Source organism: Phaethon aethereus (genome assembly GCF_964289735.1).
Source record: "Phaethon aethereus genome assembly, chromosome: 4".
NCBI classification, from domain to species: domain Eukaryota; kingdom Metazoa; phylum Chordata; class Aves; order Phaethontiformes; family Phaethontidae; genus Phaethon; species Phaethon aethereus.
Genome location: NC_138578.1, coordinates 55581226 through 55595535, shown reverse-complemented (window position 1 = coordinate 55595535; position 14310 = coordinate 55581226). Strand labels below are relative to the sequence as shown.

Sequence of the window (14310 nt, the reverse complement as noted above, 5' to 3'; positions counted from 1 at the left end):
TCTTCTACAATAAGTAAGGCTACTAACAAGGGCTTCAAGCAGAACCCTTATTTTAAATGTGACAGCACTTTTCTTACCCTGTCCAATTAAGTTGTTTTATTTAAAATCATAGGTCTGAGGTTAAACAGCATTTCTGCTTTTGGCTCATGAAGAGATAGAAATAACTACCAGTTTGCTGAGTGTTTTTATTTTTTTATGTGTGTATATATATATTTGTGTGTGTGTATCTATGTATAGTGTGTGGGGGGGTGTGTGTGTGTATATATATATTATTGCTAGAGCTGCAAGGCTTTACCTTGCCCTCGGGAGCCAGCTAGTGTGACACATGCTTCTGTGTCACTTGATGCAGATGTGTGGCTGCACAGACTGTGGGACTTTGTCTACTGCAGCTGCTCATTACTGCCCATTAGCTGTAGATTACTGCTTCCCTTGCTCTCCTGGTCAAGTGGTTTGTAGGAGCACTCTCTAATCCACAAATGTATCTGGGTTAGCTCTTGCCACTTACTTAAATTGCCTAAACTGACACAGCTGATTTTTGCCTGAAACAGATTAGGATATGTGCCCATGGCTTGTGCTGCTGTCAGGACTGTGGGGTCTGTAATTCTTGACAGAAAGGAAGAAACTAACAGCTGGGACAGTAATGCTTTTGACTGCTGTAGCTGTTCCTAGGCTGTTGCAGACCCATCGTGATGTATACCAGCTCTGCATGGTGCTGGATACCGTAGTAGTGCGTACTTGACAGGGTTGCGTTTCTGCTGAATTAGCTAGAGTACGAGATACAAAGTTTTTATTAGCTTTATGCCCTTTGTAGCATGACAGTTGACACCTAATCTGGCATGAAGTTGAGTAGTGCTGGCAAAGTACTTTCAGGCCATAGCAGTTGATGATGCAAAATTAACTCACTGACACCTTTTATCCTACCATAATATTAATTCAAAAAGAGTTAGACTAGATGAACACTTTGTATCAAATGGGTGTAAAATTGGTTCTGTCTTACCTGCTTTGAGCTCAGTTTCCTATGTGCTGGAATCGTAGACTGAAAGAATGTCTGTTCACAGCCTGAGTAACACAAAATCACTGAAATGCTGTTTGATTTGGTAATAGATGTTTTAGAAGTAGATTTAAATTAGCTCTAATTATCCACTCATTTTACTCATTCTTTTCCAACTGTGGCTGGTCACTCCAGCTTTATTATATTCTGGTAAGACTCTACATTAGGAATGCTTATCAAATACATTTAGTAGGTACACAGTGGTATTTGCAGCACCAGAAACAATTGGTTTGCACCAGAAATACTTAGTGTCAGGTCTTTTTCTATAAAAACCAAACCAAACCGCTCAACCAACACCTCCCCACCCCCCCAACCCCTAAAGACCCCTATGAGCCAGTATGCAGGGTTTTTAAACCTATATGTTCGTATAGCATATGTTAGCATAGCTCTTCTTTGTTCAGAGTCAGTTTAAAGTAAATGGAGACGCATTCAAACTAAAATCACAGTTACACAACTTTTGGACTGCTTAAATTGCTTTAAAATACCCAATGAACTTTAAACTGCAGTAGCTCTTTCTGTAAACAAGCTTTCAGATCAGGGTACTTTTTTAAATACCTAGGTAGAATAAGGATTTGTTCCTATGGTGGGGGGGGAATGAATGCTTTTATCTATGTATGTAACATGCAGGAATTTTAAAATATTTTGTTGCAGATAAAGTGAGTGACTGATTACATGTGGTAATACTAAATGTTGGAGTTGAATGTGAATGTTGACCTTAAAATCAGTGGTTTTTAGTGTGTTGTCACTTCAACCACATTCTGTTGTTTGGGTTTTTTTGTAGTTGGATCAGTTTTTTGGTTTTTTTGTTTGTTTTTGTTTTTATAACTTAAATCACTCTTTTGCTCAGAACATTTTAGGCTGTTGTGTTTGGAAAATATACACAAATTTGCAACTGTAGTTTTGGATACCGCTGGTGTCAGCAGTAGCTGTGAGCTTGGTGCGGCTCTGTATGTGTGCATGCAGGAGAAACGTCCTGCAGCACCATGTCTTTAGCTCTAATGGCTAGGTCCTGTTGCTCCTCAAACTGGGATGGATCATCCCACTTCTCTTTCCATTTCATTGCATATCCTCACTGTCTAGGCTGGAATTCACTTCTGTCTTCCTTACTTTCTGGATAGTGCCCTGTGTTTAGCCCCACCAAATCAAGGGAGACCCTACTTTAGAAGCCTGTTCTCTGCCTCCCCTTGCCTGTGTGCTTGCTCTCACGTCACGGACTGGGAGAGAGGTCTCCTCTGCAGGCTGCCCCAGCTAGAGGGTGTCACTGCCTGTGCGGGTTCAGCTACAAGCACATTGGAAAAGAATTCTTAATCCCATTTTTGACAGGAATGCAGAGTCAGCTCCTAGCTGCTCTCTACTGCAGTTTGGGAACCTCATTTTTTTGGGTGTGTTGTGATGTTTTTGTGTAAATGAAAATAAAACCAACACACATTTTTCTCTTGTTTTCTGCACTTCGTAAAGAGTATGGAAGTTCTGCTTCCTGAACGTAACTATTGAGGCTTTCATGAATTGCAGCTTTCGGATCTGAACTTCTCTAAGTTCATTAATCAATACAAATTGTCTTACTGTTAGGATAATTCTGTAAATACACTATAGAGCATGAAATGGTGTAGTTCACAGAAGATTAAATTATTCTCTTTTGGATGAGTAAAGTTTATTTAAAACTAATTAAGACGACAGTACTTTGAACTGCTACAACTTTTCTCCAGTTCTATTATTTCAAGACAAGGAAACCAATTAAATAAGAGTGAAAGCATAAACATACCATTTTAATTTTCAGGAGTGAGTGCCTAGTATGTGTTTTCTACCTAATTTTTTTCAGAGAAGGTTACAGAAAATTACCCATTTGTAATTGTATAAATATTTGTACAAGTATTTGTACTGTCAGATATATTTTAGCAGTAATAAAAATTACTACTATGACTACTTCTCTAGTTAATTTTTAATAGAGTTGTATCTGTAGCATTTATATGGTATGTCTGTCTAGGATAAATATATTTAGGCCTACTGTTACTGTGAGATTTTGCATAGATTTTCTCTTTGCTCAGAAAAACAATGTAGAAGCTTTTAAAGGAAACTTGGAGTCAGCTCTGATCTGGTTTAGTGCTATTGCTAATTTTTTACTAGATTTTTAGTAGATTGTAGTGCACCCTGTAGCTGTGTTTTGTCGAAGCCTTAAAGTGATAATTTTGATGGCAGGAACTAAGTTACAGTTTTGGTTCAGGCATGTACATGTCTGTGTGAGTAGGCACATAGGTAGAAATAATATTATTATTTTTTTTTTAGGTATTCATTTGGTTTCATTTGAATAGTTTGGCAATACATTGTTCTCTGACAAAAAATTTGACTTGACCCTTAAAGGTTTTTTTTTCATTTACGATAGGAAGGTAGAGTATTCAAATTGTGTTCATCTGTAACATTTGCTTATATTTAAGATATATTGAGTTTTTTGGTTGTTCATTGAGTTTCATATGTTTGCCTTAATGAAGGGTTGTAGAACAATTTTTGTCTAGTTTATTATGGAAGCAAGCCCAGCTAGCTGGTGTTTCTTTTGCTTTTCTATAATTGTGAGGTCCATAGTGTACACCTTAATCTATAATATTTTAAAAGTTATTTTTAAACTGTTTGCTTTTTACATTTATATTGTATATGATTGTGACTAATTGACTAAGCCAGACTTTAACACTTAACGTTAACGATAAACTGTAGACAAGGCTTAAATTCCATGGTACTAGTTTGGCTTTGGCATTTCTTTCCTTTCTGGATTCTGGATTTGCAATTCCTTTACTCATTTTTTTTTTAATTTAGCAGTTACATTCTGAATTATTGCCAAGTATTTAATACCATTTGGAATTTCTGTTGCTTCAATCCTTGCTAAAGATAACCTAACATCTGCATCAGCAATAATTTAATCGACAAAATACATATGCTTGTTTGACATACACCTCTTAAAGTCTTAGCATTCTAGCACATCTCTCTCCAGTATTCACGAAGCAAGCAAGTTTCCTTCTTCTGATCCCAGGTCAATAAACTGTGTGGTACTTTGCTGTAAAATATTTCTTCTGCAGGAAAAAAACAAGTTATTTTCAGACCAATTAATGTGCTTTGAAACTCCTGTATTCAGGTGAAAAATAACTTCACACATGATGGCTTTCTTCATGTAAAGCTCATACAACCAGCTGTTGGGTGTGTAGCTTCATGTGAAGTATATCACTCTTCTCATAGTGGGGCTTGGATGGACAGTTCATTTGATTTAACACATTGCTGCTGACACAGGAGATTATTTTCCTCCCACTTGGGAGGGCCTTTCCTGTTTCTTGCTCTAACTCTGCTTAGCTGGTGGTACATCTCCTTGGTGAGCTGATTCAGGCCACTGAGCTGGCAGGGTTGCTTGGCTGGTTTGTGTTTTTTTGTGGATAATATCCCTGGGGTAGTGGGCTGACCAAGGCAGCAGGCACAACTCGAAGGCTGCGTAAGCCAGTGTGGAAGTACTGTGGAGGGGAGAGAGCATGTTGCAGAAGCATGCAGTTGCAGCCAACTGTTGAATCACCTGTTTGTCATGTTGACTATGCCATTGTCCCTTTGCTAATTTTCAAGACGGTGTTATTTAAGCATGGGAGGTATCATTTTTTGGACTCTGTTTCTTCAAAAACATTTTTTTCAAAATATTCCTTTTCAATGGTATAGGATACTTTGTGTATCTTCCTTGCACTAGAGATACCGAAAACACTGTGTCCAGTTCAGAAGGTGACCTCAGCTGTAGCTTAACTTCCCATATTCATTGGCTGTTGCTTGGTATTGGCTTTTATAACAGTTACTGTAAAAGAAGCCCGTTTTTGACGTTGGATAATATCCCCACTTTGCAAGCTTCCCCTGTGGAATAGAGAAAACTTTGGACTCTGGTCCTCTGTATTTATATGGATAAACCAGTCTTTGAGGAGCTAAGATGTGGTGCTTGTTGTACAAGAGCTGTAAAATAGATTTCTGTAACTCTAAGTCCATCGTAATGATGTAACCTGTTTTTGAAAGTAACAGTTTAAAATTGTAAGTGTATTTACAGTGGATGTGTGAAACATAATGTGTTTTGAAGTGCCTGGGAATGTTTTATTTCAAAGGCAATACCTAATCTATATAATCCTAATTTTAAGATTTTTTTTCTGTTGTTTTTAAGAGTACCATCTAAAATTATTGTTTAATAGTAGTTTAGGATAAACTATTTGCTCAATGTTCTCAGCTTGTTACCTCCAGGTATAACTGGTTTCTCTAAAGACTCATGTTCTTTGTAAATTTTAGGCTGAACAACAAGGGAAATTTTAAAATTAATATTCCAGAAAGCTTAGTGTGGTTTGGCAGTTAACAAAATAAATCTTGCCCTTCTCAGAATGGCTTTTATGTGCTTTCCCCACCCCCTTCCCCCCACTTGTTTTTTTTAAATTCTTTTATGTTGAATTGAAGGTTGGCTAAGAAACTTGGGGTTGTTGATTTGCAGAATGGATATGTTTAGTATTGTTTGACTAGCAAACACGGAACTTTATTGAGCACTTAATGCAGGAACAAATCTAGCACCCTGTTCAAGATGCAAGATCTTGCTATTGTATCTTGGTAAGAAGATCTGGATTGTCTTTGACTTCATATAGATAAGTATATCTGAAGTTGGAAATGCCATCTTTGGCATTTCTGACTTACAGAAATCGTATTGCTGTGGTGGTGGATTGGGAACAATATATTAAGAAATAGGTAGCAATTAGTGAAATGATACTCTCTAATAAATGAAATGTATGAATCCTAAAGGTATCTTTTGAATTTTTTTTTTATTCACCATGACAAAAGAATTCCATTATCATGTGTGTAACAAGTACAATTACAGCAGGCAGTTCCTTCAGATCCACTTTCAACTTCATAGCAGTGTGGTTCACTGATTTGGGGATCTGACATTTAATGATGACTTTTGTTTAGCCTTAGATTCTGGGGCATCTTAAGTGTATTTTGAGAGCACTTGTTTGAAATGCTAGGGATGGAAATGGAGGAGTTATGTTTTTGACCTTACTTGCATCTTGTATCAGCTACTGGGCAAAGCCAAATGTCTCACAGTAGAAATGCTTTAATGCATTAACTGGGCTGTGACACTAGGCATATACAGCTTTTCACGTACGGAAGAATTTTGCTTGAAATACTTTGCTTGTCATGTAGTACATGTCTCTATTGAATTAGAGTGGTTTTGCTCACAAGTTCTAGTGGGTTAGCTAATATACTTTTAGTTTAAATGGAAATACTGTATGGCTGTCTTTGATCTCTGTCAGCTGGTGTGTGTCCAGCTTCTGAGATTCTTGTTGGTTTGCATGTTCTGTGGCTGGACCACAGTTAATTTTTTTTTTTTTTTTTTTTGGTAAATAACTTATTTTCCAGTTTTGTCCTTGACACATTTGTAGCAAAAATAGCAGATTTAAAAGAATAGAGAAAAATTTAGTTTGTCACTTTTTCACAACTGAAGCAAACTCAAGTGTTTTATTTTTGGAGCATGGAAGCAAAGTTAACATCTATGCTATGATATGGCTTCTTTCATGAAGTATCAGAATATTTTATTTTTGATGTTATTGGCTCTGGTCTTAACAGCTGCTGTATTGTGAACTTTGGTTCATTATACAAAAGTCATGTTTCAACTGTGTAAGTGTATTCCAGTCTCTTAGTTTTTGCAAGGAAATTAGTGCAAAGGGAAGTATGTGCGTGTTAATAAAATTATCTCTTTTGAAACCTAGCGTTTTTAGTAATGGTTTTAGAATCTTACGTGGTACTTAAATTGATTTTGGAACAGATGGAACAGAAGGACTGGGTAGCGTGGAAATTATAATGATTCCCAATTTAAAGGAAAAAAGTTGTAAATATTTATTTTTTTAGTTTTCTTAATATAATTTTGTATTTGGCTATAGTTCTATTTTGCTGAGGGTCATCCATGCCTTAAGAAAAATGCATATGTAGGATATCCCTTGCAGATTTCACTTACTGATTCCACTCTGTGTTCAAAATGTTGATACTGAAAAAGTGTTGAGATAGCTTTTATTTTATAGTAGTGTGATGATTTTATTAAATGACCTGGGCATGTGAAGATCTCGGTTGTTGCAGCTGGAAATGAGAAAATTAAAATTTTTTTCTTTTTTTTCCCCCCACTTCCAGATTTTCAACTGAATTCTCACCTATCAACACTGGCAAATATTCACAAGATTTACCACACCCTCAATAGGCTGGTAATGACTTGCCATTTTCTCTCAGCAGAATAGCTAGGGCTCTAGTCCAGAATGTTTTGTGATTGAAATCATTAAGTGATTACACTTTTAAAAACTATGACTGTCTTTTTGTATGAGAAGCTGTTGGTTTTGAATCCATTAAGAGATAAGCAATATTAGTAAAAGGTGAAAGATACTCTGGGCGTCAGAGTGGAGTTTGAGCACTGTTCACTGCAACATTGGATTTAGATGTTATCTCCATAGAAGAAGCTTTCTTAGATATATCAAATAATGGTAATCACCACCATTATCCAATTTCTTACAGTTCTTGTGCAAAACATATTGAATGACCAAGTTGTCCTCTTACAACCACGCGAAGAGTGAAGCAGGATTTTTTTGAAGACTCCCTGCTTGTTCGCTGTGCACTTACATTTGTTTTACTGCAGCCATAGCTGGAAATGCCAGTATGGCTTCTGCTTGTACATTGCAAATTTAGCGGAAAAGACACTGCCTAAAGAAAGGAGTAACCTGTTTCCAAGATTTCAGTTGGTTTTTATTCAGTTTTCTTTAGAACAAATGTGTGTGTTTATCCTTAAGCAAAGCCATTTCTGTGGTAAATGGTAAATTCAATCTTTCTAATGCTGCATTTATTAATGGAATTGTTCAATACAACAATGCCAAATTCCCCATCCAATGGATAGTTATTTCCACTCTTGAAACACAGTTTGATATGTTTTTGATAAATAATTTGAAAAATATTTTTGGATTTTTAAGATTATGCTTGAACTTTTTAGATAAATTTGCAAGGCGAACTTTTTAGATAAATGTGATCTGAAAACACAAAGGCTCTGCAGTCTTAGCTAGATGCTCCTTAAGTAATTAAGATGAATATTAATATAAAATAGAGGTTAAAAACATTACTGAACGATGAAGATTACCATCTTGTTTAACTATATCATTCCTACTCTTTTGCAGAATCTGACAGAGGACGCTGGTCAAGACGATCACCAGACAGGTATTTAATAGGGATGTAGTAGAAATAGATTGAAACAGTTTAAACACGCTTCATCAAAGAAGTCTCTCTGACATCATTGAAAATTATAGTCTAGAAAGCTAAAGGAGTTCTAGAAATCAAGTGCCAGGGTTTTCCAAAGTTTTCTTCAAAATAGTTGTTCGTACTTTTAATTGATCCAGTTGTGAAGGACTCGTGCAGGTTTCAGCAGTACCTGTCATTTTACTGTTTCATAGTGTAAGTACTTTAGAAGACTTCATGAAAAATTTCTCTCACTCCTTGGACTCAACCCATTAGACTAGCAGAATATCCATGTTCTTACAGTGTTTTGACTCTTGAAAGTGCGTTAGTGAGAACAGAGCAGAAGCAAGACCTCTTGTGGCTATTGCGATGCCTGTGACCGAGTTTAAATGCTGTGCTCCAAACCACCCTGCTTTTTTCTTGAGTGGTTTTGATGCAGGTTGTTCCTGTTTCTTGTGCAGATTTTCAGTCAGTGTCTAAGGGCTATTTATTAGTCCAAATATGCTTTCTGTTCAATAAAATGTCATCATTTGTCAAGGCTTTCATCTCAGGTGCCTGGTACTAGCTTGCTGCCGTTCTTGATTCATCACCATTTGTGCTTTGTGACTTGGTATCTTGCAACATTTGTTACCTCCTTTCGTGCTTGTTACTTATGAGCTGGCATCTTCCTTGATTTCTTTTTCTTCCTTCCTTTCTGTGTTACAGGCATGATACCTAAAGGAGGAAGGAAAATAACTTACTGGCTTCAAGCCCTGATCACTCAGCAGAACTGTTCTTTAAAACTGACCGTATCTGTCCTACCATCTGTCTCAAAGTTTTTCTCTTTCCTGAGGTGTTGGCTATGTTTGCTGATGTTACCTTGAACACTTAAAGAAGTGGAGAGAGCTGTCAGCTCCTCCTGGAGATTTCTGGGACACGCTTATAAATCTAGCATACTCTTAGCCTAGAGCAATGAGAAGAGATGCATAGGACTGCATTGTTTGAGATCATACAGGGCTCACTTAGGGCTTAAGTACCCTCCACCATGCTGTGGCAGGTGACTTGGTTTCATTGTTGAACTGTCTTACCCTAGCCACAAAAGGCTTCTGTCGAATGTTTTCCTTCAGTGTAGTTAGTGATGTGATACTTGAAATAAGCTGATCATGTAAATGAGAAACTCCTGCAAAAGAGGTTGAGTCAGGTAGTTAAAGACAATCAGAGGTTTTACTGCACGGGACTTGACGCTTCTGAAATAACGTTACTGGACAGTCTTATGTAAATCTAAAAATAATTACGTTTGCAAATTGTTTGATTTGGTTGTGCCTAAATTTTTGGAAATTCTATCTTCCAGTATTACCTGACTGCATAGTAAGACATGTCAAGACCTATTGATTTTGTTATGCAATTTATAGAACTGCATAGACGGTGTGAATTTGAGATTCTATGTCCAGAACTCATTTGAAAGTCATGTTAATAACTCCATCATAAAAGATTCTTTGAGTGTTGCCAAACCCATCTAAAGATGATTTTTTTAGTTTTGAGATTTTTTTTTTTTTACACTCTGAATTTTCTGGAGTAAGCCTTATCCTTAAAGGCTCTATTTGTTTTCTGACATAACTATCCTGGTTAATGTTATTACATTGTTGTCCCTGCTATTTGCATTAATAAATGAATATCTAAATTTGAGATTTCTAAAAGCTATTTAAAAAAACTGAGTATTTCAATTTTAGGTTAATACTTATAATGAGCTTTTAATGCATATTACACGTATTTCAAAGCAGTTGTTTCTGAGCTAACAATAAATGCACTGGACATCTAAATTACTTAAAGCAAACTATATCTTTTCTAAGTATTAGACAGATTTCTTTTCTGGAACGAGATCTTAAATTTCTAAGAGCTAGAGGGTGGCAGTTTCAGAATTCCTTCAGTGATTTGGGAGCTAAGATGGATCTTGCTTCAAAATTCCAGTCACTTGTAATGATTACAGTGTTATAAAATGTGTTAGCATTCTGTTTGCATATATAGCTGAAAAATAAGGTAGACTGTAAATGTGTCGTGGGCCTGTGCCTTTCCAGCTGTTTGTAGGGGTAAGAAAAGCAGGCATTCAGATTCTGTAAACGATTTCTTTTTCTTCTAGTATGTATGTGCATTAACTTGGAAAACTCTCTAGAATTTGAAATAGTAATTGGTTTTATGTCATAACTACAAATCTAGCAACTTTTTAATAGCTTAAAGTCATGATTTGGTTATTAAATTGTGACTTAATTGCCTATCCAGACTAAAATGTCTTTACAAGTAAAAGTACACGTCCTGTTGTCACCTGGCTTGTTTAAAAGAACGAGGTAATGTCTTCAACAAAACCAAGGCTTCATTGCTGTACTTGAAGCTTGTAGGGGGCGGAAAAATACTTTGGCCTCTAATGTTTTTTTGTTATTTTAGAGAAGAAAACCCTCTTGAGTCCAAAGCAATTCTGTAGTGTGGAATTCAAGATAGAGAAGATGATTTTTCCTTTTACAGCAAGATTGCAAGTTGTTTGATGTTTTGATGAGTATCTTAGTTTTCTCATCTTGTATCTGAAAAATTATGATTGTTAATGGTGCTTGTGGTGGTCTTGTTGCATCATTAAGCAAGCAGCTATATCTTTCCAATTGCTTCAGCATTCACAGCTTCTAATTATTTTTCCATTGAAACATCTCTCTTTGTAAGCATCAGAAGAACAGGATTATTCACAGGCATTTTCTAGAGAGAGGGTGAAAATTGCATGTCTGTAAATCACTTCTGTAGGGACACAGCTTGTAGAATTTTTATTTATTGACCTCTATTTTTTTCTTTTTTGTTCTGGTTTTGTTGCTCTTCTAGGAGTGTCCCTCCCTTGTGGTGACTATCTTGCATATTGTTTTAAATTTCTTAGGGTGAATTTTAGTTCGAGTTGCTATTTCCTGTTGGTAGCTTTGTCTCCTGCAAATTTGGAAGTACTGAATAGAGCGTTTGGCAAACAACATTTATACTCGGCAGGCTTTTGGCTGATGGTGGCCTATTCAGCAGTCATTTGGAGGCTCTACCTTGCAAATGCTAGCTTCAAGTGTCAAAAAAACAGTGAGAACTAGGAGGGTTCTGCCAATCTTGAGTTAAGACCCAAGAGTAAGAAACTTTGAAGATAATCACATCAGAGAAGCTGCACTCGGTAAGTAAAGTTCCTGTCAAACTTTGCATGAAGTCAGAGGGAGCATGTTCGTTGGCAGATGATCAGACCTTTGAGAGAAGTGAAATCAATTGTGAAAGGCAGGCATAGAAATTACATTTAGAATTAGAAAACTGTCTAGGAGAGGTTAATATTGATGCTACTTAGTGAGCTATACTGTAAAATAAGAAATGGCAAGAATTTAAACAACCCCCCCGAACTCTGATAATTTTTACCTTTAGATGGAAATTAAAGGTAGAAATATTCTGCTGGTTTAACTTCCAGGGTTTGTTAGAGGGAAATAGTAACTGCCTTTCAAATTCAATATACTGATTCTAGTAACAAAAGGAAATACTTTTAAAGCAACATTCTTGTACTGTGTTTTTCTAGTAGTTTAGAGATCATTCAACAGTTAAGGCATAGTGGTCCAAACCTCAGTTACTAAGATGCTAAATCTCTGAAAGCATGTACAATAGGTTTGTCTACCTGGTGTCTGTGTGTGTTTGTGTGTGAGGGGGGTGTACATGTGCATTTAATAGACACTTACCAATTTCTGAGCTATCTCTTTTCTTCCCTTTTCTGTCAGTTTGAGAGCTGCAACTAGATACATTCAAACCAAGAAAGGGTACAAGTTTTTCATATGAGTCATTAGAGAAATTGGGTTATGGTGAATTCTATTATCAGTTTAAGCCTTTAAAACCAGTTCAGCGATCTTCCTTAAAATGCCCTATCATTTAATTAGGAAAAGACTTCAAGCAGGAATTCTTGGGTTAAATTCTTCGGTTTGTATGGGGTTGCAGATCTGACAAAATGATTTTCCTGTTCTATAACTGTATTATTTTTACTTTCTTACTTTTTTAAATTTTAATTTTAATTTCTTTTATTTTCATCTTTTGCTATGCTTCTCTTTTCACAGAGGCCTTGCATATTTCTTTTCCCAATCAAATAACTAGTAAACTGGGCGAACTGGGGGGGGGTGGGGGGGAGGGTGGTTTTTATTGCATTTTACCAGCATCCAATGCCTGTGGCCATCATAAATAGATTTTTTTTTTTTTTCTTAACAAAGGAAAGCAATTTAAAAACAATTAGATTGCTCTGAAGGGAATGAGATAGCTACAGGTTGTACTCATGTACGTACATATTTTCCAAAATAAGGTGTTCATTAGCACACGTTTTCATTTATTAAGTTTAGTGTGTGTCTGAGTCTGTTGGCTGTCTGTAGCCATCTGTTAAGTTCTGCTGTCATCTGAAGTATTTTTATTTTGTGTAGGTTTTCAAAAAATGCTTACTAGCAGAGTCTTTAGAAACTTGATCTGAAAAGCCGTAAAGTATCACATTTTCAATGACTTACGGGAATACAATTTTGCGGTATCATTAATTTGCAGGCATAATCAGATGGAACAAATGACATTCAGCAGGTCGGGTTCCTTAGTTTCTTTAATCTGGGTAGTAAAATGCATCAGGTGTACTGTGAGTTTTTGATGGTCTCTGGCCTACCTGTTTCAAATATATTTGATATGGGTGAGAAGATGATAAATATTATTATTGTTAATTTCCTTTTGTAAGGAATTCTGGACAGTGCATCTAGAAATATATTCTTCTGATGCAGCCATTATGATTTTTTTCATGTGACAGTAGTTTTTGGAGTATAATGTTTGAAAGTTTTTTGATAACTAGTTAAATTGTAATTTGAATTTACAATACTCTTAAAACTTTGTTTCTAAAAGATAGTGTAGGTATGACCATACTTTCCTGAGAGGATACTGGGGTGGGGGAGCTTTGGGGGGGAGGGGAGGGAAATTATATACATATGAAGAATTTTTGAATTGGAAAGAGTATTTCTTGAACTAGAGAGATTCATTTTCTTCTTAATAGAAACAAATATAAAGGTAAGACCAAAGAAGGCATACTAAGTGCAAAAGCTTTATTACTTGAAACCAAATTAGTTCATCTTGATGTAAAAACTGGTTTGAACATCTTGCCTAAAACTAGACAAATCCATACGTTCATATGCATAACAGTTCATAAACATAACAGTGCATGTTTAAAATAAAGTACATGTAGCAAAGCCTCCTAGGCTGTAAGGTTCCTTACATGTGTTTCTCCTATAACAGGAGAGAGACTTTCAAAGATACGAAGAATAGGTAAGCAAAAGATTGCTGTTAGTATTTGTTGGGAATTGGGCCTCTGATTTCAGTCTGCTCCCTTGGTGTCAAAAAGTAGTCTGTACTGTGATTTAAAATAAAAGATTTTGTGGACATCTTGATAAAGCATAGCTAAACCTGGATGCTGTTGAAGTTAAGAGAAGGTAGCTTAGGCATGCTGGAGTCCTTCATATTTTCTTGCAAGTGTCTTTGGCATTGCTTTGTGTGGATTTTTATGCCTCATTTCTCTCTTCCTTTCCTTTTAAAATTGTCTGCATAACACTTAGAGCTTTGATAGCTCTTTGAGCTTCTCGTACACACACCTTTCTCAGGTGTCCATGTGGTCTTCAGTATATGAAAATAGGACAAAATTTTGCCTGGAGTGTTAGCCTACTGTGTTCATGAGACAGCAAAGGCAATTTAATGACTTGCTGTGGTCAAAAGGGCTGGTCCTGTGCTCTTTCTTGTGCTAATGTACAGAAAGTTGTTATTCTTTTTTGCTTGGGTTAATTATCTACAGGTTTGGTCAGCTGGATTGGCACACTGAAGAGTCACCGAGACAGGAGTATGTAGCTGAGAGAAGGGGAGGGAAAGACTGCCACTTGATTGGCATCAGTGTCTTGAATTGGCTGCTTCCTACTTGGGGACCTTCATTCTTTGCGACCTATCCAGTCCAAATGATGGAGCCAGCCACTTATTTTTCC

At 36.4% G+C, this 14310-nt stretch overlaps 1 protein-coding gene across 2 annotated transcripts in view; it reads left to right on the top strand.

Annotated features, from left to right (window-relative positions):
• Window positions 1-14310, top strand: part of DCUN1D4 (defective in cullin neddylation 1 domain containing 4) — a gene marked incomplete at both ends in the record, with an annotated part of 37135 nt that overhangs the window by 2570 nt on the left and 20255 nt on the right. The window contains 3 exons of one of the 2 annotated variants that reach the window (XM_081999030.1): window positions 7220-7290; window positions 8245-8284; window positions 13577-13606. In XM_081999030.1, coding sequence (XP_081855156.1) covers window positions 7220-7290; window positions 8245-8284; window positions 13577-13606 — 141 coding nt within the window. The remainder of the gene's footprint in view (window positions 1-7219; window positions 7291-8244; window positions 8285-13576; window positions 13607-14310) is intronic. The other variant, XM_081999031.1, reaches the window with a different exon arrangement.